The 22756-nt window shown below is 41.4% G+C and overlaps 2 protein-coding genes across 3 annotated transcripts in view; one reads left to right on the forward strand and one right to left on the reverse strand.

The window, feature by feature from the left end:
• The first annotated feature begins 68 nt into the window (after positions 1 to 68).
• On the forward strand, positions 69 to 13574 carry CDV3 (CDV3 homolog). 2 transcript variants are annotated; one of them, XM_083468567.1, is made up of 5 exons: positions 69 to 838; positions 4004 to 4083; positions 4747 to 4883; positions 6260 to 6413; positions 7559 to 13574. In XM_083468567.1, exons 1-5 carry the CDS (start codon positions 602 to 604, stop codon positions 7683 to 7685), a joined length of 735 nt encoding a protein of 244 aa, XP_083324693.1. In that variant the 5' UTR covers positions 69 to 601; the 3' UTR covers positions 7686 to 13574. The 2 variants fall into 2 exon arrangements, with proteins under 2 accessions (XP_083324693.1, XP_083324694.1); XM_083468568.1 differs by having other exon boundaries at positions 7982 to 13574.
• A 1926-nt stretch (positions 13575 to 15500) lies between these two features.
• The window catches only part of TOPBP1 (DNA topoisomerase II binding protein 1), a 34901-nt gene continuing 27645 nt past the window's right edge, over positions 15501 to 22756 (reverse strand). Inside the window, exons 21-28 of the mRNA XM_083467785.1 lie at positions 21657 to 21880; positions 20912 to 21078; positions 20122 to 20236; positions 19808 to 19971; positions 19010 to 19150; positions 18567 to 18656; positions 16848 to 17009; positions 15501 to 15770 (exon numbers count right to left, since the gene is read on the reverse strand). Of these exons, the coding sequence (XP_083323911.1) occupies positions 15729 to 15770; positions 16848 to 17009; positions 18567 to 18656; positions 19010 to 19150; positions 19808 to 19971; positions 20122 to 20236; positions 20912 to 21078; positions 21657 to 21880 (1105 nt within the window). The 3' untranslated portion in view covers positions 15501 to 15728. The remainder of the gene's footprint in view (positions 15771 to 16847; positions 17010 to 18566; positions 18657 to 19009; positions 19151 to 19807; positions 19972 to 20121; positions 20237 to 20911; positions 21079 to 21656; positions 21881 to 22756) is intronic.

The following is a 22756-nucleotide window of genomic DNA, read 5'->3' on the forward strand; positions in this document are numbered from 1 at the left end:
AGACGGGGCTGCTGACGCTTCTGCCGCACCCAAAGCTCGTCACCCAGGCCTCCTTTGCCTCTCATTGGCTCCCGGGCCGTTTGTTCCCTTTGGGCGGGTTGGCCCCGGCGGAAGGAGGCGCGCGCGGCCTCCCGCCTCTGCGCCGCCATGCCCAATAAGGTGCCACGTTAGAAAACGCTCCTGCCGCTTGGCTCCGCCCCCACCTCCTCTCTTCCTTCGCCCCCACTTTTCCTTTGGCTGTGTCAAGCGGCGGCCACCAACGTGGAGAGCGGAAGCCGCCGCCGCCGCCGCGTGAGCTGAGGAGGGAGAGAGGCGTCCGGCGCGCGGGCAGCTGGCGGTTTGAGGACTGTACCATTCGCCTCCCGCGGAAGGGGCGAGCGACTGCCACCCCCATTGAGGCGCACGTGAGGGCTGCCGTTGGTGGGCACCTGTGAGGGGGTCGCTCGCCCGCTCGCCTTCCCTCGCTCACTCCCCCGCCCCCGGCGCAGCGCGTCGGCTTGGTAGGCGCCCAACCGCCGTCAGGCGCGAGGAAGACACGTCCCGTCAGCCACAACCGGTTTGAACCGGAGCGCGAGGAGGAGCCGCCGCTTCTGCCGCCGCCATGGCCGAGACTGAGGAAAGGAGCTTGGACGACTTTTTCGCGAAGCGGGACAAGAAGAAGCGGAAAGAGAAGAGCAGCCGGGGGGCCGCCTCGGCAACGGCCGCCTCCTCGGCTGCCTCGCACAACGCCCCTGCCAACGCTTCTGGCGGGGGTGGGGGCGGGGGGAGCCGGCAGGGCGAGGGCGGCTCCGGGACGGCCTCCAATGCCCACGCCGCCGCGACGAAGGGGGGGATTAAGGTGAGCAGGCAGGGCGGCGGGTGCGGGTCTGAGCCGGGTGGGTTCCAGCATGACCAGTCATGGGGCGGCGTGGGGGGGGGGGGGATGGCGGTGAGAAAGAGAGAGAAGTAGGGAATTATCGGCTTCCTGTGGGCGTTGGTGACTTCCTGTCAGCAGAGGGCGCCTTTGCGGGGTCAGCCCGGCCGCCGTGGCCTTGGCGTGGGGCGCGCGGAAGTCGCACCCATCGGTCACTCCTTAACCCTCCCGGCGGATGGGGTGGGAACGAGGGCAGAGTTTAGGACTCCCGTATTTAGCGATAAGTAGATACCCGATGTGGAACCCAAATCAATGGGCTTGAAATAGTCGTCTTGCGCCCCCACCCACGCAACCCCCGGCATGTTCTAGCTCTTTTGTAACGGCGCCGGAGTTTGCATAAACTGCTTTGTTCCCAGCAGCCTCTGTTCATTTGAGGCATGTCCGTAGTAACTGAGGCCGTGGCTCTCTCCCTTGAGCTGTGCCTTCATGCTGGCAGGCAGGGATAAATTTTTTTCCTGTGTAATCGTCCAGTCGTGCCACTGAGTGCTTACCTTCAGCCGTAGAAGTAAATGGTAATGCAACTTCTTCCGGGGCTTTTCATTGCCTTCCAAAAATGGTTCCCGAAGTACTTCATTCAGTTGCATTGGAGCTGTGTAACATGGATTAAGCAGCTCTCACTGGCACATGAGGTTTTTGCACACAATGCTGCTTTCTTGTTTTATCTGGTCAGTAGCTTTCAATATTTGAGACACTGCAGTTTTTATAAAGCTCAAGGACAGGGCAGATTTATATATATCTATAAATCTAATTCTACGTTTGGCCGTTGTCACATTGAGGCTCATCCTCTTGTGGTTGGGTGGCCACTGTGAGAATAGGATGCTGGACTATACAGCCCATTGGCCTGGCTCAGCAGGCTGTTCTTAACCTAATGCAGTGATTCTAGATCAGATGTTTGGACAACATTGCAATGATTTTTTAAGATGAGGGAATAAGTTTGGTGACAAATCCACATTAGGGAGCCATAGGTGGGCCTGCAACAAAATGCTGTGGTATGGATTTTTTTTATTTTTTATTTTTTTTGTCTCTTTCAATCCCTTCTCCCCCAACACTGAGCAGCTGTCTTCTGTCCCTGGGGACACTGAAAAATAGATTTTCCGTGTGAACCAGGAGGCCTGTCCAAGCAATCAGATGCTTCTTTCTGTCCTTTAATATGTGTGTGTGTGTGTGTGTGTGTGTGTGTGTGTCTTGTCTCCTGTTCAAGCCACTCTATTCTATTCCACGTCTTTAGAAGAGCCTGCTAAATCAGGACAAAACCCCATCTAGTCCAGCATACTGTTCTCAAACTGGCCAACCGGGTTCCTATAGGAAACCAGCAAGCAGGATCCGAGCGCAAGAGCACTTTCCTCCTGCGGCTTCCAGCAACTGGTGTTCAGAAGCATTCTTGCCTCCAACAATGGAGGCAGAGCATTTAAAAATGCTAATAAATATCTTATAAAAAAAAAACAATGGAGGCAGAGCAATCGGAGCTAGTAGCCACTGCTAGCCTTATTCTCTTTTAATTGGTCCAATCCTTATTTAAGCTATCTAAGTTGGTGGCCATCACTGCCTCCTGTGGGAACAAATTAGTTTATACTATACACTGCATGAAGGAATACTTTATCTGTCCCTAATTCAGCTTCATTGGATGTCCACGAGTTTTCAGAGAGGGAAAAATTGTCCATGCCATGCACAGTTTTTCAGATTTACACCATGTCACCTCATGTGCCTTTTCTCTAGGCTAAACCCCCACCCCCCAAAAGTTGCAATATTTTCTAATGGGGAGCTGCTGTTAGGTTCTTTCCCTTCTCTCACAATGTTCTGTGCAACTCAGGGTGCTTCTTTGGGGTCCACCTGTTTTTCCCTATAGATTTTTTGGTACATACCCATACATCAAAGTTACTCTGATCTGCTAATGTGCTTTGATGGTGCTGCTTTGGCTACATAAGCATGAGCACTATAAGAATAATTGGTATGAGTATACAGTGGTGCCTCGGGTTACAGACTCCGCTAACCCAGAAATATTACCTCGGGTTAAGAACTTTGCTTCAGGGTGAGAACAGAAATCGTGCTCCGGCGGCGCAGCAGCCGCAGGAGGCCCCATTAGCTAAACTGGGGCTTCAGGTTAAGAAGGGAAATCCAGAACGAATTAATTACTTAACCCGAGGTACCATTGTATAGGTAATAAAAGATGGACCCAGCTACTGAAAGAGTGTTGCTTTGATGGACAACAAGTTACCAGTCTAGAATGCTGTCCATCTGTGTCTCATTTTTTTTGGAAGATAAGAGTGTAGATTTCCTGTTAGCAGATACTTTTCAGATCAGTATTTTCTTCTTGGGTAAGATCTGTTGGCCGTAGATAGTAACTTTCCAGCTGAAATTTAATCCTCTGCTTAATAGATGGCCGAAATTTAAAGGAAGACAGTGGCATGGATCCAAAGTGGAAAGCCCTTCCACTTGCATGAGAGGGTGTTGTTGCCAATTTTCTCTCCACTATCTCTAGTCCTCAAAAAGCTAACTCCAGAGAGCCAAGAAGAGCCTATTTTCCCATCACCTCTTGCTCAAGCTGAACTGTGGAGTCTTTGGATCCAAACTATTTCCTGTAGACTCAAGGATTCCACTGCATCATGGGGAAACTTCACTAGTGTATGAACCCACACTTGCACACATCGTACACTGTAATCATGCCTGCCATGAAGAGGCTTGAATATATTAGGAAATAAGTGCAAAGTGTTATTAAAGTCTATTCCAATAGGGCCAGGTTGGATGATAAAAACAAAATGCTTAGGCAGAAACACAAGTTATATGCACTCTTCTTTACTAGCTTAAGCTAATATGTTAGAATTGAGGTAATCATGTATATTAATTAGAAATAAGAAATGTATGTGAAATTCTCTGGAAACTTGAAATGTATTATGTGCTCTTAAAGTAGGCAGTGCTTACTTCATTGCAAAGAAATAGAAATATTTGCATTCTGTGAGGGGTTTTTTACTATTGTACAATTTAATATTTTTTTTGTTTTTTATATTACACAATAATTTTAGAGCTTATTGTGCTGTTTGCCTTCTGTTAAGAGCAGATAATGAGTCTACGTAATGTTTGTCTCTCTTACAGGAGGAGGATGAGTGGAAGGAATTTGAGCAAGAAGAAGTAATTGACTACAGTGGTCTCAGAGTTCATTCCATGCAAATTAGGTATTACTGTCTTAAAAAAACACACTTGTTAAAATATAATTGTACTCATCAACTTTCTGGATGTGCCTCACTGACAAGAGATACTACTTGCAGCCTCATGAGTTATTTCAGCCTAACATACAACAGCTTAATAGCTGAAGAAAAGGCACTAACAAAGTCATATCCCTAGACTTGCCACAGAATGGCTTGAAGCGATCAGCACAATCTATCTGTGCATCTTAGCCACTTTTATAAAATGTTTCCTTGAAGTTCTGCTGCTTTGTATGGCTTAGAAAGCACTTGAATACTTTAAACATGTTTATGGGTGTTCTGTCACTTCTCAGTAATTGTCAAACTTAAAGAACTAAACTGTGGTTGTCTACTCTACTTCCTTTTGCTGGGTAATATGCTGTTTAAGCATGTCTCTTAAAACAGATATGGGCAGAATTATATTGGAATTATTTGCCTTTGCTATCCCTTGAGTTGTGTAATTCTAAATCTTTGTCCCTCCTTTCCTAACTACAGGCCCATTTTTTAAATTGCCAGACTCTGTTGATACTTTTGTATATTCACACAGGGTGGAGAACTGTACTTAATGTCATAATATGCAAAATGTGCATGGTGTCATACATTCTTGCTTTACGAAAATGATGAACATGTATTTCACCTTCGTTTTTATTTCAGTGAAAAAGATGATGAAGATGGTGAAAAGAGGGAAGAGCCAAGGGATAACAGTGAAGAACCAGGTGGGGGTATGGATAAGTTGTCAGGTCCTTGGAATAGATCTGCTCCTACACAGACACCTGTTGCTGAAATTATTGGTGAGTTGTTGGTTTTTCCGCTGTTTATTTTAAAGGTATATTGATTGAAATGGCTTGTATTGGGCTTTCTGTTATTTGAGCTTCCCATTGCTTCTCAAAATTTAATTGCAGGATACAAACCTCTGTGTTATGTAGCATGATTCATACAAATTAATAAGGTTGGTCTTCTATGGAAAAAGTGAAACAAGTTGACAGAACTAAGGAGAGGGAAAGTAATCCGGTTTGTTAAAATTAAAGCATTGTTTACCAATGCAAGGGTAAGTAGTGTGTGTGATGCAGTATAGCCATCGCTCAATAGGTGTAGGGTGTTGTTCCTGCTGTACAGTATTAATACCAAGAGCTAAAAAATAAAATAAAATTCAAGCTCCCTAGGTGCCAGAATTCCTAACAGTTAACATTTGTTAAACATTTTCTTCATTTGAGAGGAAAATCATAGTATTACAGGGAGATAATAAAAGCAGTACATAAGATTACTGTTGCTTACCTTGGTAGTATACATAGTTGTATTTGCCTCTGCTTAAAAAGGATGTGCAAATAATGTTTTTCTCATGCATAGACAAGATGCCCTTATGTCCAGTGTTAGAAACTGGGATAGGAAAGCTAGGTGCCCTGTAGGTCTTGGGACCTGGGGTTTGGGCATTTTCTTTTTTGCTGCCACACTACCCTGCAGACCAGGTGATTTGCTTGACAGTGTGGCATCTCCAGTCAAAAAAGGCCGGTTGCCAGTCACAACTGGCGCCGAGCTGTTTTCAAATGCTGATGTATACTAATAAATATTTTCTTGATGTGGCTAATTAAAAAAAGAAAGACTAGGAAGTGTCTTGGAAGCATCTTGCCACAAACAGCGCCACACGACATTTAGGTGGATTCGCATACTTCCCCCTTGCCTTCCTTTTTTCACTCAAAAAAGAGGAAATTTGAAGTTTCCATTTGTAGTTTGGAATAAACCACATTTCTCACTGTGTCTGATATCCCAGTTTGTGAACTAATTTCTGTAAGGTAACAGTTTCCATATTTGGCAAAAGCAGGAAGACAATAGTTTATTCTGAACTGGAAATAGAAGTTTCAGGTTCTGCCCATCTCTTGAAGTAGAGACAACATTGATGTAACAACAAACCATGATTTATCATTATTCCTGAAAAAAGCAGTTGGGATTCTTTGTTTTTAAGATTAGTTTTGATAATAGGTTGCCTGCTAGCAGCACTCCGCTACACCAGATGATTTTTTAAATCCAGGCTGAATATATTAAACTGGAATATTGTAACAGGTTCATATAATAATTGAAGTATGCCAAGATGGTTAAAAAACAGCAGAGTCCTTCATATTAATCTAATTACACATGACTATTTCTAATACTCTTTTTGTCTTACTTGCAGAAGCCCCAGAGCCAGTTCAGTCCAGTGGAGTATATAGGCCACCCGGAGCAAGAGAAACAAGAACAAGGAAAGTGCCACAAGGACCCCCAGAGATTTATAGTGATACACAATTCCCATCGTTGCAGGCCACTGCCAAGCATGTAGATACTAGAAAGTAAGTATAGTAATAGGACTCTGCACATCTGCTTTAAAATCTCTTTCCCCCCTAATCATTGGTTCAAAGCTTCATAAACCTGTCCACTGAGACCATAAACAAGTTTGTGGTGTTATTTGCACCAGAAGAAGCAAGTGGATTTTAATTGCAGATATGTTATTCTAGGAGCACTGCCTGCATAAGTTTGGTCAAGAGGCTTTTAATTTGTTTTACAGGAAAGTGTTCTGAGGGGTTGGGTGGTAGAATGTTGAAAGGCATGATGTGTGCCAATTCCACATAACAAATCACAGTCCTGTGTGGATCTTAAATTCAGTGTGCCATTTGCAGGACTTCAGTGCTTTTCTTATCTCAGCAGAAGAAATAATTTTATGCCTCAGAGTTGACTTGCTCGGCTAAACTACAGCTTAAACCCTGTTGCAATTTTGTCTGCCTGTGGAACAAAGTATGTTAACAAAGATGGCATTTGCAGGACATTCAGCACAATCTCTCACTAACCCTGAGATTGTGATTGTGACTGTGATCCTGAGAGCTACTTTAAGGGCCCCCAAGGCCTTGGGCGTGCTTGGTGGAATGCTTTTCTTTGACTGTCAGACACACACATACACCCAATGCCACATCACAAACTGTTTTTGAAACCTGAGCACCCCATTTCGAAAGAGGCTTTCCTTAAACCTCTCTTGGGCATGCAGAACTAGTTGCAGGGTTTTTTTTTTGGAATATAGGCCAATGCTTTGGAACAGTTACTTTAAAATATTTACAATTGTTATGGTATTGCAGTGTTCAAACCTCTGGGAGTGTGAAGTAGCATGTTTGTTTATGGCCACAGTTCAGCCAACTCTACCACTAACACACTCTTCAGCATAGCTTTGAACTTGTTTTTTTGAACAGAAGATAATCTGCTGGTGGTGTTTTGAAAGCAGTTTGTGTTAATGCCATTGAGGCTTTGTGTTCAAAGAAATATCCCACTTAACATGCAGAAGCTCTTGACTCTGCCTACAATAGCCCCCTGGGTTCTGGGCCATATATCCATTCTGTCAGTGGCCCTAGCCATGGAACTTTGCAACCAAAACTAGTGTCATTGAAATAATATTACTAAGGGGCAAGTGTGTGTAAGACAGTTACTGATTACATTTATTTTCCCTTAGGGATAAAGAAATGGAGAAGAGCTTTGAAGTAGTAAAACACAAAACTAGAGGTAGGGATGAGGTTTCAAAATCCCAGGCAACTAAACTTCAGCTAGACAACCAATATGCTGTGCTTGGGGATCAGTAAAGCTGTACACACATTACAATTAAGGAATGGTTATTTGATACCTTTCCAGTCTAAGGTAACTAAACCACCTATTATGAACATGCCGTCTTATATCTGCTGGATCTACTGCAACAAGTGCAGACCTCTTTGACGTAAGTGATTTGCTCCATGGAAGTATGCTTAATTTGGTACATCTGACACTTCTTTTGGATATGAGGGAAATTAATGTAACTGGTCGAACAAGAGTCCCCAGTGTTTTGATTACTCTGCAAAAGCTATCGGCAGCCAGTGGTTATTTCAAATTTTTTTATGTTCAGATACTGAGCCTTCGTAAGGGTTGACTACCTCAGACTTGCTGCACTCATTGTGGACACCATGTGGATCACAACTTCTGGAAAAGGTTACAACTCTTTAGTGGCCATCTGAAACTCGAAACCAGCTCTACTGGATTCCTCTCAGAAATCCTGCAGAAGTCAGCCATCTGGGTTCTGATTTATTCTAAATGACAAATTTAAGTGACCTTAAATGAGCAATTTGTCCTGTGCCCCCATTTATTATTCCATCCTTTCATATGTAGCCATAACTTACTAGGAACCTCTAGCATATACCACTTTCAAAAATATGCAGTGTAGTGTTGAGCTGTTTGTTTGGGTTATGTTTCAATTTAGGTTTCCAGAAAATAAATATCCATCCAGATAGAAAACTTAGGTAGGGACACTAGTCTGCGTATATTAACTGGTTTCATCTATGTAAACTCTTTTATTTTTTAAAAAATGCCTTTTTTTTGGCTTGAGAAATTGCAGCATAGTCAAGTAGCAGTATGGATTATGCAGACTATCCATACATTATTTTTTCTTTATTTTCAAGTGACTAGGATTTCTGTAGATTTGCATTCAATGGCCAACAAATGTCTATGCGCCCCTAGTCTGTGGAGCTCATTTTTGAAAAATTCAAGCCGTATACTTAACCTTAACAATGTATTATGGCAAGTATCAGCTGTTGGTCGCACACACTATTGTATTTGCAGGATGGAAGTAATTATATGTCTAGTGAAAAATGTCATTTGTTGTGGTTTCTTACTGGTTGAAACATGGAAATATTCTGGAAATGTGTTGCACTTATGACAGTTTTTTGTCTGTTGCCCAAAGATTAAGTGAAAACTTCAGTCAAAGATCAGTCTTCTGACCAGCTGTGTGACATTTGGAGAGATACTAGTACAATAACACTTATATGCTAAGATTTGTGCTTTACTGTACAGTATGACACTGATCGTGAATAGAATTCAAACCAACTCCCAAAGAGATACCTGGTACAGAAGGTAATCCTCCATAAATTTTCTTCTCAACTAAATCTTGATGTGGCTGCTGCTGCTACTGTGTCTTTTCAAGAGTCCTGTTGCTTTCTTGACTCTTGAGCAGGAATTCAGACATCCTCAGAGCATACAGCTTTGTGAGATGGGTAGGTAAAATACATTCATAGGAAACAGCTTTAGTTATAAACATGGGGTGACTTTGCAATTGACGACTGGCTATGATGTGAAATGATTAATATTCTGGGTAACGAACTTTCCCCCTCTGCCTAGAATTGCATTGGCTTTGTGATCAAAGAATTGCTTGGCATAATTGAAAGAAAACGCTACTAAACAGTTGCCTTTTGTAAAGCTAGGCCACTAGATGTCCATATCACTGAAGTAAATCTACAGCTGACACCATTGAGTTGTGTATCTTCCTCAAAGTGTGTTTCTTCGCCAACAAAACATTGGCAGGGTATTAAAGCTAAAGATTATGTGTAATATGTATGTCACTTAATGACATAGCAAAAACTTAAAATTGCAACTTTGCCATTTTATGAAGGTTGTTACTACACATGAATCAAGTTTTAATATACTGTATGTTAGAGTAGGATGAAGCTGTCCTTTGTATCTTCACTTGAGTTCTTGGGCATGGTCGACAAAGCAAGATAACATTGTAACATTAATAAATATAATACATGGCAATGTACATGGCTTCTGGAGTCTAATGAATCTGTACATTTAGTTATGATGCTATGTCATTTAAACTGAGCATGGCAAAGCTGATAAATGATCATGAAGTTGAAACTCGAGGCTGCAATTTTTTATACATGACATGGGAGTAAGTTCCATTGAACTCAGCGTGGCTTACTTCTGAGTAGATGTGCACAGAATTGGGACTTCAAAGCAGCTGTTGCTAATGAGGAGTGATCTTCGTTTAGCTTTGTCTGGTTACTGTCTACCTCACCCATATACTACTATTAACAAAAGCCACAAACTAATGGGAAGTAGCAAGTAAGCTGATTGCTTGCTATGGTGAGGAACTAGAAGTGCTGAGGTTTGTAATCAGAGCCGCTGATTGCAATCACTAATCCCAGTTGGACAGCCTTCTGAAGTCCTAGATCTGGGGTAGCCATTGGACATGCTGGCTGGGACTGATGGGAGCTGGAGCAGCATCTTGAGGTACCATGTTGGCTGCCCATTCCTTAGAGTCTGAAGCCTCAAAGAGAAATATTTCACATAGAAGAACTTGATTCCATTGGCCCAGTACACATCTCACATTCAACTACTGTTAAAAACAAACCCTGGTTTAATGTGAGTGTACAGCACACTGGTGCACAGTGCTGAACAATTATGAAAAGCTCCACTCCTGCTGCTGGGAAAGCCACAGTCTGATTTGTTGTGATGTCACCACCTGGGGTTCTTACCCGTTTCTCTGCAAACAAAGAGCAGTAACCAAGATTATTAACTTACTGCTTAGAGTGCATTTCTGGGGAAACTAAGCCCAATCATTGGTTCAAGCATCTTGAAAAGTCAAGGGCCTAGCTTGTTTCCTGGCAGCAGCAGATGTGAGAGGAAAGAAAGCATATTCACAATAAACCAGTTTTAACTATGGTTTAACATGATGTGTAAATCAGGTCATTGAAGCACTAGGCCTCTGAATTGTCTAAGTCACAAATATTTTCCAAAACCCAAGATACAGCTCAAAGAAACATGGCATATAGTTCTTTTCATACTGCTGAATCGCTTTTAGGACAAAGTGTAGCCCTACTTCCTTGGTAGGCCGATATGCATAGAGGCAGTCTGTGACTAACCTTTAATGCTGTGTGAAGTTGCTGGATCCTTATGTATGCCTATTTTACCTATATAATGGGATACATCCTGTTATAGAACTGCTTTACAGTTTATGATCCATAGGCTAAAAGGAAAGGAAGATTAATTTAGGCATATTGAGATTGGAAGTGAGTAATGGTTCTTTCTTGACATCTGTTGCCAGTTCGTTATTGGTAAACTTCCATGGTGAAGTTTTAGTTATTAGCATGAAGAAATCTGGCCCTGCTTTTTGTTTCTAGCAGCCACGCACTAAATTTCAGGAACGCCCCAACAGGAGCATTTCTAGTATATGTGCTGCCGAAGCAAGCACAATAGGAACATTTCTATCCCCGAAATCAAACCTGGTCTTGTGCAATCCATTTTCTATTTGTGTTCCAGTAGCTATTCTGTGAATGGACGTAAGACTGACTTTTGGCAGAACATGCACCATATTTGTAATTGGTCATAAAAATATTTAGTTGTATTACTGCATTATTGACACTTTATAATGTTCATGACATCATCTTGTTCAAAGCAGGCGTAATAGTTGTAACCTATTCAGTAAAGCACTTGAAAGCCAACTTCATGCAAAGAAAGGAATGTGAGGGTCAAATAAGCCAGGCTTAAATAAAATAGGGTTTTAATCTGAACTTTTGAAAGCATAACAAGAAATATGTGTTGATGGTAGAGCTTTTTATTCCAAACATGGTTGGATCATTTTTAATGCATCTGTGATGCATGGTAAAGAGAGCCTATGGAGTGGGTGTTCATTCCATGGAAGCATTAGGAGTGCCTGAGAGCCTTTGCATCACTTTCAGAGGCGTCTGTACAAATGCTATAATGGTGTGGTTGCAATGCAAGCTTTATGCAGATGTGGCTCTTAACAGCAGCACTCATAAACTTTAGGGGGTCATGAGTGCCCTTGCACTGCTGGTGCATCTGCTTGATACCTGTATATTTCGAGTCTCATTTGAATAGGGGACTATGTGCATATTGCCCAACCTGCATAGGCCCAAACAGCACAATTTTTACTCCAAGGACTTGGAGGTATTGGGTTCTACATGCATAGGCTCCCATTCAGATATGAGATCCAGTATGTTAGCATCAGGTGAGCAGGGTCATTCCTCAGCTTCCCACCACCACCTGTCAGGCTGTACTGTTAAAGCCATGTCTGCATAGACAGTGTCTTCTATATACTCTTAATACTTGACTTCAGTGGGACCTGTATGTGGAAAAGTTTAGTGATGAGGCCTTAGACTGCTGTATCCCTGATAATCCATGTTATAGCTGAAAGTGTGGACGGCTGCAAGTAATGTTAGAAGAGTGAAACAAAATCTGCATTATTTTGGATAAACTGTGCCTAGGCCTAGATAACTATAGAGTCAGAACTGATAGTTTTCATGAAGCTGTTTTTAAAGCAAGGTAGGCAAAAATCCAAGCCACATTGAGTAGGCTTCTTTGTATAGTTTTATTAGCTCAAAAGAGCCCACATAAAGAAAATTTGATAGTAAGCATTACATGAAACTTTCCTGGGAAGTAAGACTAAAAGGTGCAAAATGTAAAGGAATTCTATCCTGGAAAGCAATATCCTTATTTTACATAATACCTACATAAAAGTGCCCAGGAATTGATTCACTTCATACTTGAGGTAATCTTGTCCCAAAGCTCTGATGCAGCTATAAAACTGCATTTTTATTCAATGTGTCTGAAACAACACAGATACTAAAAAGGAACTGCAGAAAAATACTTGAATTGCTCATAGAGGATTCAGAAAATTCTGAAGAATAAATCATACCAGCTCTATGTGCAGGGGTGGGTGGCTTGTATTTTTAATGATCCTCCACATTCCCCATAAGTAGAAAACAAAAATATATAGGGTGTTGCCAGGCCCTATATGAAGCTTCATATAGAGGAGAGTATTTGAAAAGTGCACCCAACCTATAATAAGAACTTTAGAATTCTGTCATTCCTATTCTGCCAAATCTGTAGAATAGTTCTCAGAGGAAAATAACAATAGGAAGAAATACTTTAGGATGATGTATTATCTCTGCAAATATGAACCTCCAGAGCCTTCAAGCTGCGATTAGGTAAATGGGGGTTACTAAAATGAAAGATTAGTTACTTCTAAATATATATAAAGTAACTTTAAGAACTAAAAAAAGTTTGACATTTCTATTAGAATATGAATTACCATAAACGTTGCTGGTATATAGACCACTTGCTTCGATTTAAAACGTTAACATACTTGCCAAAGGCAAGTCCATGAACATCAATGAAAAGAATCTGATCCCAAACCATTGCAAGGATGAGAGCATAGTCTGCTGCAAGTATGGCATAGGAGTGGATGGAAGTCTTGTTGTGCCTCTGTTTTCTAGGCTGTAAAGATAATGCTTCCCTACCTCACAGGGGTGTTGTGAGGCTGACTTCATTGTAAAATGCTTTTGAGTTTTCCTGATGGAAGGTGCTATAGCAGTGCACAACATATAACTAATCGGCCAACATCTGATGGCTGATTCTGTCACCTTATTCAACTTTTTCATTACAGTATTTTGCTACTACTATAGAAGGCTTCTTTACAAAACATTATTTAAATGTATGGATCATGTAACAATGGACTTTGCAAGAAGGCATGGTTGAGTTTTCAATCTTTATGCATCCCCTTTCTGGTTTTATGTGATTAACTGTGCAGCTCTAATTGTATTAACAAGGTTTTTTGGGTTTTGCATGGAAATTACTTAAGATCAATTATCATATTTTTTTTTGTAAACCCCCTGAATGAAATAAACTTATGTTCACACTGTTTGTTATCCCTCTGGTATGATCTACTGTTTTTAAGTGTATGTTTAAAGCCAGGGTGGGGGAACCTGTGGCCCCCCCGACATGTTTCTGGGGCACACTCCTACCACCCCTTGCTGGTTGATCATTCTAGTGTTTATGAGAATTAGAATCCCAACAACATTGGGGGTGAGGTCACAGGTCCCCCATCTCTGGTTTAAAATAAGGAACTGTCCATTGTTAACATGTGTCTTAACACCCCCTGGTCATACTAACTACATAGAGACTTGTGAACAATGAGACACTATTTTTCTTTAAGAACGCAAGAGCCCTGTTCATCAGGCCAAAGATCCATCTAATGCAGTATCTTGTTCTCACAGTGGTTAGGTAGTCTATGGGGTGGGGGGAGTCCCTCCAACAACAGTCCAATTAGGATAAATGGCATGGAATGTTGAGAGGAGCTGCTTGGCAGAATGAATCTGGATGGTTGCATAGGAAGGAGGGAGAGTGGCTTACAGATCTTAAATTTTGTAGAAAGAACCTCAAAGTATGAACAGGTCATTTCCTCTCCAGCAGAATAGCAAAAAAGGGGGTTAGGGGGGAAATGTCCCTGGTGACAGAAGTGAGTGCTGTCAAAATAAATCAATGGAAAATCATTATATTAAGGGGGGAAAGCTGATTTCACTTCCAATAAACCCAAGATGACTGAACACAAAAAAGGAAGGCGTGGTGGTGGAATGGAGCAGCTGAAATCCTGAACAGAAGCATTCTACCCAGCAACATTTGGAAAGTGGGATACAATACGCTATTTCCTCCCCTCAAAACTTGTTCAGGTTGCACTAGCTTAGCCTTTTTCAATCATTACTCTGCGAGTAGCAAGCAGTTTCCAGGGCACACCTTTAGCCCTGCTCTCATTGTCAAATGGCTCCTGGCTTCCCATCTGTTTACTGCAATGGGGAGCCTAAAGTACAGCCGTTTTGCTGCTGTCGATTATTGCCCTTAGCCCATGGGAAGCCAGAAGAACACAAGAATCAGGAAACGTCTGGTGTTTTATAGTTTTTTTGTATATGCTGTAAGCCACACAGCCAGATGGGTGGGGTATAAATAAAATTACTATTTATTAAGTATGACGGCAGGGAGCTAAAGGCATGGCCCAGCAGTCTCTTGTTGCCTCAAAATGCAAATAATGACTGAATAGGGCAGGGGCTAAGAAAAGTTCTGCACTGAGAGTAAATGCCCTCCTATGCTTCTTATTAAACATACAGTGGTGCCTCGCAAGATGGAAAACTCGCTAGACGAAAGGGTTTTTGGTTTTTGAGTTGCTTCGCAAGACGATTTTCCCTATGGGCTTGCTTCGCAAGGCGGAAATGTCTTGCAAGTTTGTTTCCTTTTTCTTAAAACCGTTAATACAGGTGCGACTTGACTTCGAGGAGCAACTCATAGCACGCGGTGTGGTAGCCTTTTTTGAGGTTTTTGAAGACTTTGGTGATTTTTGAAGCTTTTCCAAAACTTTTCCAACACCGTGCTTCGCAAGACGAAAAAAATCGCAAGACGAAAAAACTCGCGGAACGAATTAATTTCGCCTTGCGAGGCACCACTGTATTGCATTTCATTCAATATACTGAAGTGCCTGGCTTCTAGAATTTATTAAGAATGCTGTACATTCCAGAACTGAGGGAGCTCCTACAGGTAGAAGGTTCTGGAAGTCCAGCCTCCAGAAATGGAGGAATCCTCCATCACTGACCTCCAGCTGAGCAGAACTAACCTTCACAGTAAGTCCAACATCCTTTATTCTAGAAGTAAATGTAAAAGCAGCCGAAAAGGGATGAAAATATGCTATGGGGAAGCATGACTGGGCTCCACACAAAGGGACATAAATCTACTAAGAAAATAAAGAATAAATTTAAAATATTCAAAGAACCAACTTTACCCTGGCAGCAAAAATCAGTGGAGTCTAGTTTCTGAGCAACCAAATTTCATTTTAAAAGCCATATACACAAAATATTACAAAAAACATTTAATGACCTTTTTATGTGGAAAGAAAACAAGTATAAATAGAAATTTGAAAAAATATTTTTAAGGTATCAACATACTCAGGCTTGCTTTATCGGGCGTGTTTCTTCAGGAGATATCTGCTTCTAAGATAACCCGGTTTCATGTTCTCTGCCAGACGCTGCTGCCTATCTTCATACCAGCAAACGATAACCTTCCATTTGAGGTGGTTGCTCCTTCAAAATAAGATTTTAGTTTAGTTTAGTTTAGTTTAGTTTAGTTTAGTTTATAAAGATCCAAACCATCACTAGTCCCACATTTCTTTACCTAGGACGTTCTTAAGGCGTGCCCGTTACCAAGACATGCACACCCACCCACAATAGGAACACATGCTTCCAGCTTTTAAGTTTTCCTCTCAAATATCGCACCCTTGAATTCATTATCAGACATTCTCTTTCCCTACATATTACCCTAGCATTTCAGCAGGAATACTGGCTAAAGTCTGCCCTGTCTGCAGACCTAGCCCTTTTTGCTTTTTGTTCTAACCAGCTCTGGCAAAGAAAAAGACAACATCCACCTGTCTTGAAATGTCATGTTTTAAGCTGAAGAAAATGGGTCAAGAGCAACGTAATCATCACAATCTCTGCACCTGAGGCACAATCCATAGCCTTGGGAAGGCAACAGGTTTTCTATCTTTTTCTACTGCCAGACACACAGCTTTCCTATTGGTCATACAAAGGGAAAGGCCTTGTGGGAAACCTGTGGTCCTCCCGGTGTTCCTGATTTATAACTCACATCACCTCCGACCATTGGCCATGCTGACTACTGCCACTGGGAATTGCCCCAGGTTTCCTAATCCTTGCTCTAGGCCAGGGGTCTGCAACCCGCGGCTCCGGAGCCGCATGTGGCTCTTTTACACCTTTGCCGCGGCTCCGGGGCGGATACTGGCGAGGGGAGGAGGCGCATTGTGTGCCCCGACACTCCCCACTGTGGCGGGCGCTGTACTGGCTGTGATGTCGCATGGGGGCGGTGCGTGCGTTAGTCACGCACCATCCCGATGTCACCTTCCTGCCCGCTGTCAGATCGCGGCTCCGGAGATATATTTGTTTTAAATGTTGCAATGGTTTTGCGGCTCCCAGATTTTTTTTTCTTCGAAAACGGGTCCAAGTGGCTCTTTTTGTCTTAAAGGTTGCAGACCCCTGCTCTAGGCACACAAAATTCTGCACATAGTTGCTGCAACAGCTCTGATTTTTGAGATGTGGCAAGTTTTCTTAAAAGTAACAAAAGTCACATTGTGCTACTGGCATGCAGACCTGTATAAGATAGTCAGCAATGTATTCTGGCTTCAGGCAGTTCACTCCATGAGCAGAAGCCTCTCCTAAATTAACTCTTAAATCCTCAGGCTTCAGTTTGTTAAAATCGGCAAAAAGATGGGTGGCTTCTCTAAAGACAGAGACAGAATGAGCAGGCAGCACCTGTAATTTCAAACACAGAGACACTGAATTACTTATATATATGGTACACGGGTACAATTAACATTTAAACTAGCCTTGCCAGCAGAATTTCAGAAGGTGGACCGCCAGCCCTGCTGGCAGCTTCCAGGATGGCCCTGGAAGTGGAATGCAAAATTAAAAACATATTAACTGTTACATTGTCAAAATAGGGTGCAGTGGTTGTACAACATCTCCACATGGCTAAGCCCCCATGACTCTGTTCCTCTGACACCTTACCCTATCTCTAAGCATATTTTCCACTCTCCCAGAATACTAGGAAGGAAATTGGCTGGACAAGTGCCATTGATACTGCACAGTATTACAGCACAGTGCAAAGGGTGGTAGTTCTCCATGTCACATGCAGCTTCTGAAACTATTTTTGAGCCTGTGCACACAGTGTCTTGTGTCCAGTCTCAAAGAGCCAATGGCTAAGGAGAGAATGTGGAATTGAGGGGTCTGTGAGTAAATTACTTGCCACAGAGAACCTAGCAAGTGGCTACCCTAGTCTGAATTATACAGACAAAAATCTACCTGTTCTGTTAAGAGGGTGTTCAACCATTACTTGAAAATATTCAGCTTTCCAGAATACCAGGTATTTCCAACAATTGAGACTTCAATCGTACCTTCTTATTAAATCCTTGTATTTAACAATTTCTCCAATTTAAAGCAGTAATCAGGATGCAACTAATCTAATAGCAATTATGGAGGAAATATATTTGGGCTTACCAGACATATCAATCCCACATATTTAGCCAACTGAGTACCAGAAAATTATTTTTATTAGCTCTATTCCCCCACCTCATTTTCTGCAATGGTTTCTTCCATTTCCTCCCTCATATACATATATGAGTTTGTACATATAATACAATTGCAAATTTGGCACAAACAAACCTCCATTTCCCCCCCATCATGAGTATATTAGCTTTAAGTCTTGGTTTATTATTATTTCAAATACTTTTTTAAAGATCTCTTGCCATTTTGTTAGTTACATGAACTTGGAGAGATTGAAATAGAAAAAAGGTTGGTAAAATAACCATTGTCGTTACAGATAACTCCACACACACACGTTTGTGTTTAAGTAGCTGGAGAGAGGTGTGAATAACCCTTTAACCCTCCAGATGTTACTGAACAACAACCCTCATCAGCCCCAGTGAGCATGGCCATGGATAGTGATGATGGGAATTGTAGTTCAGCAACATCAGGAAGGCCGAAGGTTCCCCGCACCTGCCTAAATTATTTGCTCAATTTTTACATAATACTTATTTGTAAAACAAAAATACTGATTGATTTCTCCTCCCGCCCCCAAGTGGATCTGGAACAATAGACACTACAATACTTTTAACTGAAATTAATGGAAAAATAACATTGGAGTACACTTAATGGATGTGTGTTGCCATCACAGGACAAAAAGTTTCTGGTGACACAACCAGTTCCATCATTCTGATCGAATAAGAAATTTTAAGATACTATGTTATTATTCAGAAAGCAGCAATTCAACACCCACTGGCATCTATACTGGCAAATGAACAGAATACATACCTTTGCTCCACCTGACTCTAGAAGACGTTTGAAGCCTGCTTCCTTGGCTGGGTCAACATTCAAAATAACTTTCCAACCCCGAAATGCGCCCTACAAAGATAGAGCTATTAATATGTGTGTATACACATGAACACATACTTATAAAATGCTACAAATTTTTAAAGCAAGTTTAGCAACACATTTTCTAAAAATAGTTTAACAAGTTAGAATGCTTAACGTTAGTAAGTCAGAATGCTGTTTTACTACACTGAAGTACATCTCTTGAATATATAGTGATATAACATACCTTTTTATTTCTTTATTCACTTTTTGTTTCTATTTTATTTTGTTCATTTAAATAAAATGAATTGCATCTCTCTTTACAGCCACAAAGTGTCAATCAATCAATAAATAAAAAGCTGAGAGCTACTTTCAAAAAACGCACTACTCCTCAGGAAAAATACCTCGGTAATGCCAGCTTCCTCTCGCCGTCTTTGTATTATTTTCCTCCACCTCATTGCTGCAACTGCTAAATTCCTCTGGGATTCAGATATTTCAGATGCAGCACTGAGTATGGAATTACTTCCCCATTCAAAATCTTCCTCCTAATGGGTGGAAAGTCTCTTATTCACTGCAATTCAGTCAACAACATGAAACAAGAAAAATCCCCAAAACAAGAAACCCATACAGTATTTTATAAACAAATAAAATACATGTAACATTTACACTGGGTGCCCTTTGAGATTTTTTTTAAAGGGAAAGCATGCTTTTAAATTACCCAAGTTCAAGCACCACTCAACCTAAATAATGAATTCTCAGCTTAAATCCATGGAGTAGCTAATCAAAGTGGGATTCAGTCATTTAAGACATTGCGGTGAGGAAAGATTTCGGTTCATTGTTTCCCCCTCATGTATATCCCTGCCTCTATTCCATGGAACTCAAGGGAGAATATGTACAATTTCCCATCTAGACACTGCCCAGACCCAGACCTACTCAGCTTCAGCAATTGACCACATCATTTGCTTTCTGATCGCATGCGGCTTTTGTAAATTATATCAGCTTCATTTATGCCTTTGCACCATGAATGGTGTCCTGATGTTTTAATCTCTGATATTTAAGTTTTGAATTTTGTATATCATATGTTTTCATTTTGTAAGCTGCTGACACAGATGTGGGGAAAAGCAGGTTACACATTTAAAAACAAATACAACACTAAAAGAGTTTTTAAAACAGACTAAAATTTACTTAAAGGTATGCCGTACCGGTAGAAAGCATTGTACTGTTCTGCATGCATCCAGGTAGGAGCAATGAAGTACCCACTTTCCAGCTGCCATTGATGCCAAGAATTTCTCATTGCCAATAGGGTGCCCCACTATTGTGTGGGTACACCTAGGGTCAAAGCACTGCTTCTCAAGCACCACTCCACCTAAAGAATGGGTTTTAAATATAGTTATTTTTACAAGCAATTCCTACTAGGGGAAGGTCAGACATAGAAAGTGATGAGGTGTTTTGTAACACAACAACAACCACCACCACCAGATGGAGCTCCAATATGCTCTGGTCACCGATTTCTTACCCAGCTCTTCAATCATATGGTAATAATCAATCCGTGCCTGAGGGCGAACAGAAGACAGCTGGAATCTGTACTCTTTTTTTGGTTCTTCAGCAGTCATTTGGTCTACTCTAATGAGCTGAAACGGTAAGTTTGGGGGAAAGAGGAAAGGACAAAAAGATGTCATTGATTCCCAGCAGTTTGTCCCATTATCCATTTAATTCAGTCACATTTTTAAAAAACCTGTATGATAAGCCCATAGAGAGACTTGAGTTACATATTTGTTATTTTAAAAAAACATTCGATATCTTTGCCCGAGTCTCTACTAAATGGCAAGGTATACAGTAGAAGCTATTTATTCTGATCAAGGATAGCTGAATGTATCAGAGCTGAAGTCTATCTATATGAAATATGCATTATACAGTAATTTAGCAGGTAGCACAAAGTCAGCAAGCACTACATGAAATTAAATACCTCCAGATATTTCAACCAATATGTCAGACCCTTGAAATCATTCCTGAACTCCTAGTCCCAATAATGAAATTATTTTAACAGAACAAATCACAGGTACTTCCTATTTCCTTCAACCTCTCCATTATTCTTGAGCTGGCAGGAAAAAGCAGGTTGCATATGGGATTTAAAGTAATTGCCAAGAAGCCACAGGGATAAAATGATTACTGTCTGCTGCGATCTATTATCTGTATGTTAATATTAAACTACTACCAACTTCAAATGAAAGTTCAAACGAACACTGGAGTACAACTTCTCAATGCAAATATTAATATATGAATCAGCATGCTGTCATAAGGCATACATTTGTTTTTGGCTGAGGAGCCACAGCAGGATTTGCCAAAGGAAAGGCAATGGCAGGAGCCAGCGGAGTTGGGATCAGACTATCTTCTTTCACAGGGATTTCTGGATTTCTACAGCCTGGAAGCTTTGGGACCTCAACCCAATCTGTTTTTGCAGGTTCATCAATTTCTACAAAGAAAAAAACCCCATCAAATCACTAAAGCAGGCAAATATAAAACTGAACAGTTCTCAAAGGAAGCCAAGCAGAAAATGAAAAGGAGAGAAAAAAATAATGTATTATTTAAAACAGAACCTTCAAAAGTGGCAGCTACAATCCAAAACATGTAACCCTGTTGATTTAAATAAATGACCAAGACTGCAGCCTAAACTTACAGGAAATCCTTGTTTTACACAGGGGTTCCATTCCAGACCCCCATTTGTGTCGGTAGCATAAAATAATAATAATTGTACATCAGATGGTAAAACTGTTTATGAATTCTTATCATTGTACCAGTGGTGGGTACTCACATGACTGAGGACTCCACTATACAAAGGAAATCTTCATTATATATAGAAAATATGCCTGATCTTAATTCTAACCTAGACTTCCCCCCCCAGACACGCAGCATTTAAAAACAAAACAAAAACAGGGAAACCTTCAATAATACAACTACACATCTACAGTCTTAAGTGAGCAAAATCCAGGGAATTTTTTTAACCATGAAAACCAGCTATTTCAACTCAATCACACTGTTCTTTCTTCTTACCCATTTCAGCAATTTCCGTATCAGTAAAGGATTTTGTAAGCGAGAGGTCTCCAGCGTTTACTGCAATAGGTTGAATTTGTTCGGAACACTGTGAGGGGCTGCTGGGCCACTGAAGGTTACTAGCAAGCCTTGCCCGCTCTTCTCTTGCAGTGGGGTCATCCCAAATAATCTGTTCACTCTGTGATGGCTCTGTGTTGACATCCATTGCTACCTGGTGTGACTGCCTAAGGACCCAAATGAACAATGAGGATGTGCACTGCTTTAGTAAGTATACAGAGTTCTCTGTACAGCAGAGTTGGAAAACCTCTGGCCCTGGTTTTCAGCTATGCTTTTCTGGAGTTGTTGGCAGTTTGAAGTCCAGCAACATCTGCAGAGTCACAGGTTCCCTAACCTTGTGCAACAGTAATGAAACATATTGGATTAGAACAAGCTTAGGTTGGCTGGACTTAGGTTACAATGCAGTCAATGGGATAAGTTAGTCTCCTGTGCACTAGCATGGGAGAACTGCATTCACAGCTGGGCATTTAAAGTTTCTGTTGCAGACACTTGCGCAGCTGATCAGACAAGTCACTTTTCTGTTTAGAAATGTGTCATTCAGTCACACAAGCAGCTGCAGCAAAAACCTCAGAAGACACCTCTGGCTGCCTATGCGTAGCTTCCTAGGATGGTAGCCCAGAAATTCAAGATGTGTTCAAAATGTCACATAGAATAGAATAGATATTTATTACGGCCATAGGCCCATACAGATAAAAAACAAGACATAACTAACAGCTTGTGCACGTGGGAAAAAACAGCCGCTAAAACATCACTATAACAATAAAATACTGTAAGATGGAATGACATACTGCGCCTTAATTAGCTTGTAGTGCACCTTGGCAGCGCTTTTGGGTAAGGACAGCGACCAGAAACCTAGCCACTCTCAGGGTCGTATGGATATCCTTATCCTGCAGGATTTGGGCAAGGTGGAATTTTGGTGGGGTACCCTCTAGCTTCTGTATGATTGATCCCAACAAATTTGCCCGTGGCACATTAAACAAGGGGCAAGTAAACATAATGTGCTGAAGCGACTCCGGCGTCTCCTTATCACATACACACATGGC

The sequence above is a fragment of the Podarcis liolepis genome (assembly GCF_965112155.1).
Source record: "Podarcis liolepis genome assembly, chromosome: 12".
NCBI classification, from domain to species: Eukaryota; Metazoa; Chordata; class Lepidosauria; order Squamata; family Lacertidae; genus Podarcis; species Podarcis liolepis.

Excerpts from the sequence above, each read along its gene's own strand:
- CDV3 (XM_083468567.1), top strand. The coding sequence starts at position 602 with ATGGCCGAGACTGAGGAAAGGAGCTTGGACGACTTTTTCGCGAAGCGG. Across the intron at positions 4,084-4,746 it reads GTTCATTCCATGCAAATTAG|TGAAAAAGATGATGAAGATG; the intron begins GTATTACTGTCT and ends TTTTTATTTCAG. Across the intron at positions 4,884-6,259 it reads ACCTGTTGCTGAAATTATTG|AAGCCCCAGAGCCAGTTCAG; the intron begins GTGAGTTGTTGG and ends TCTTACTTGCAG.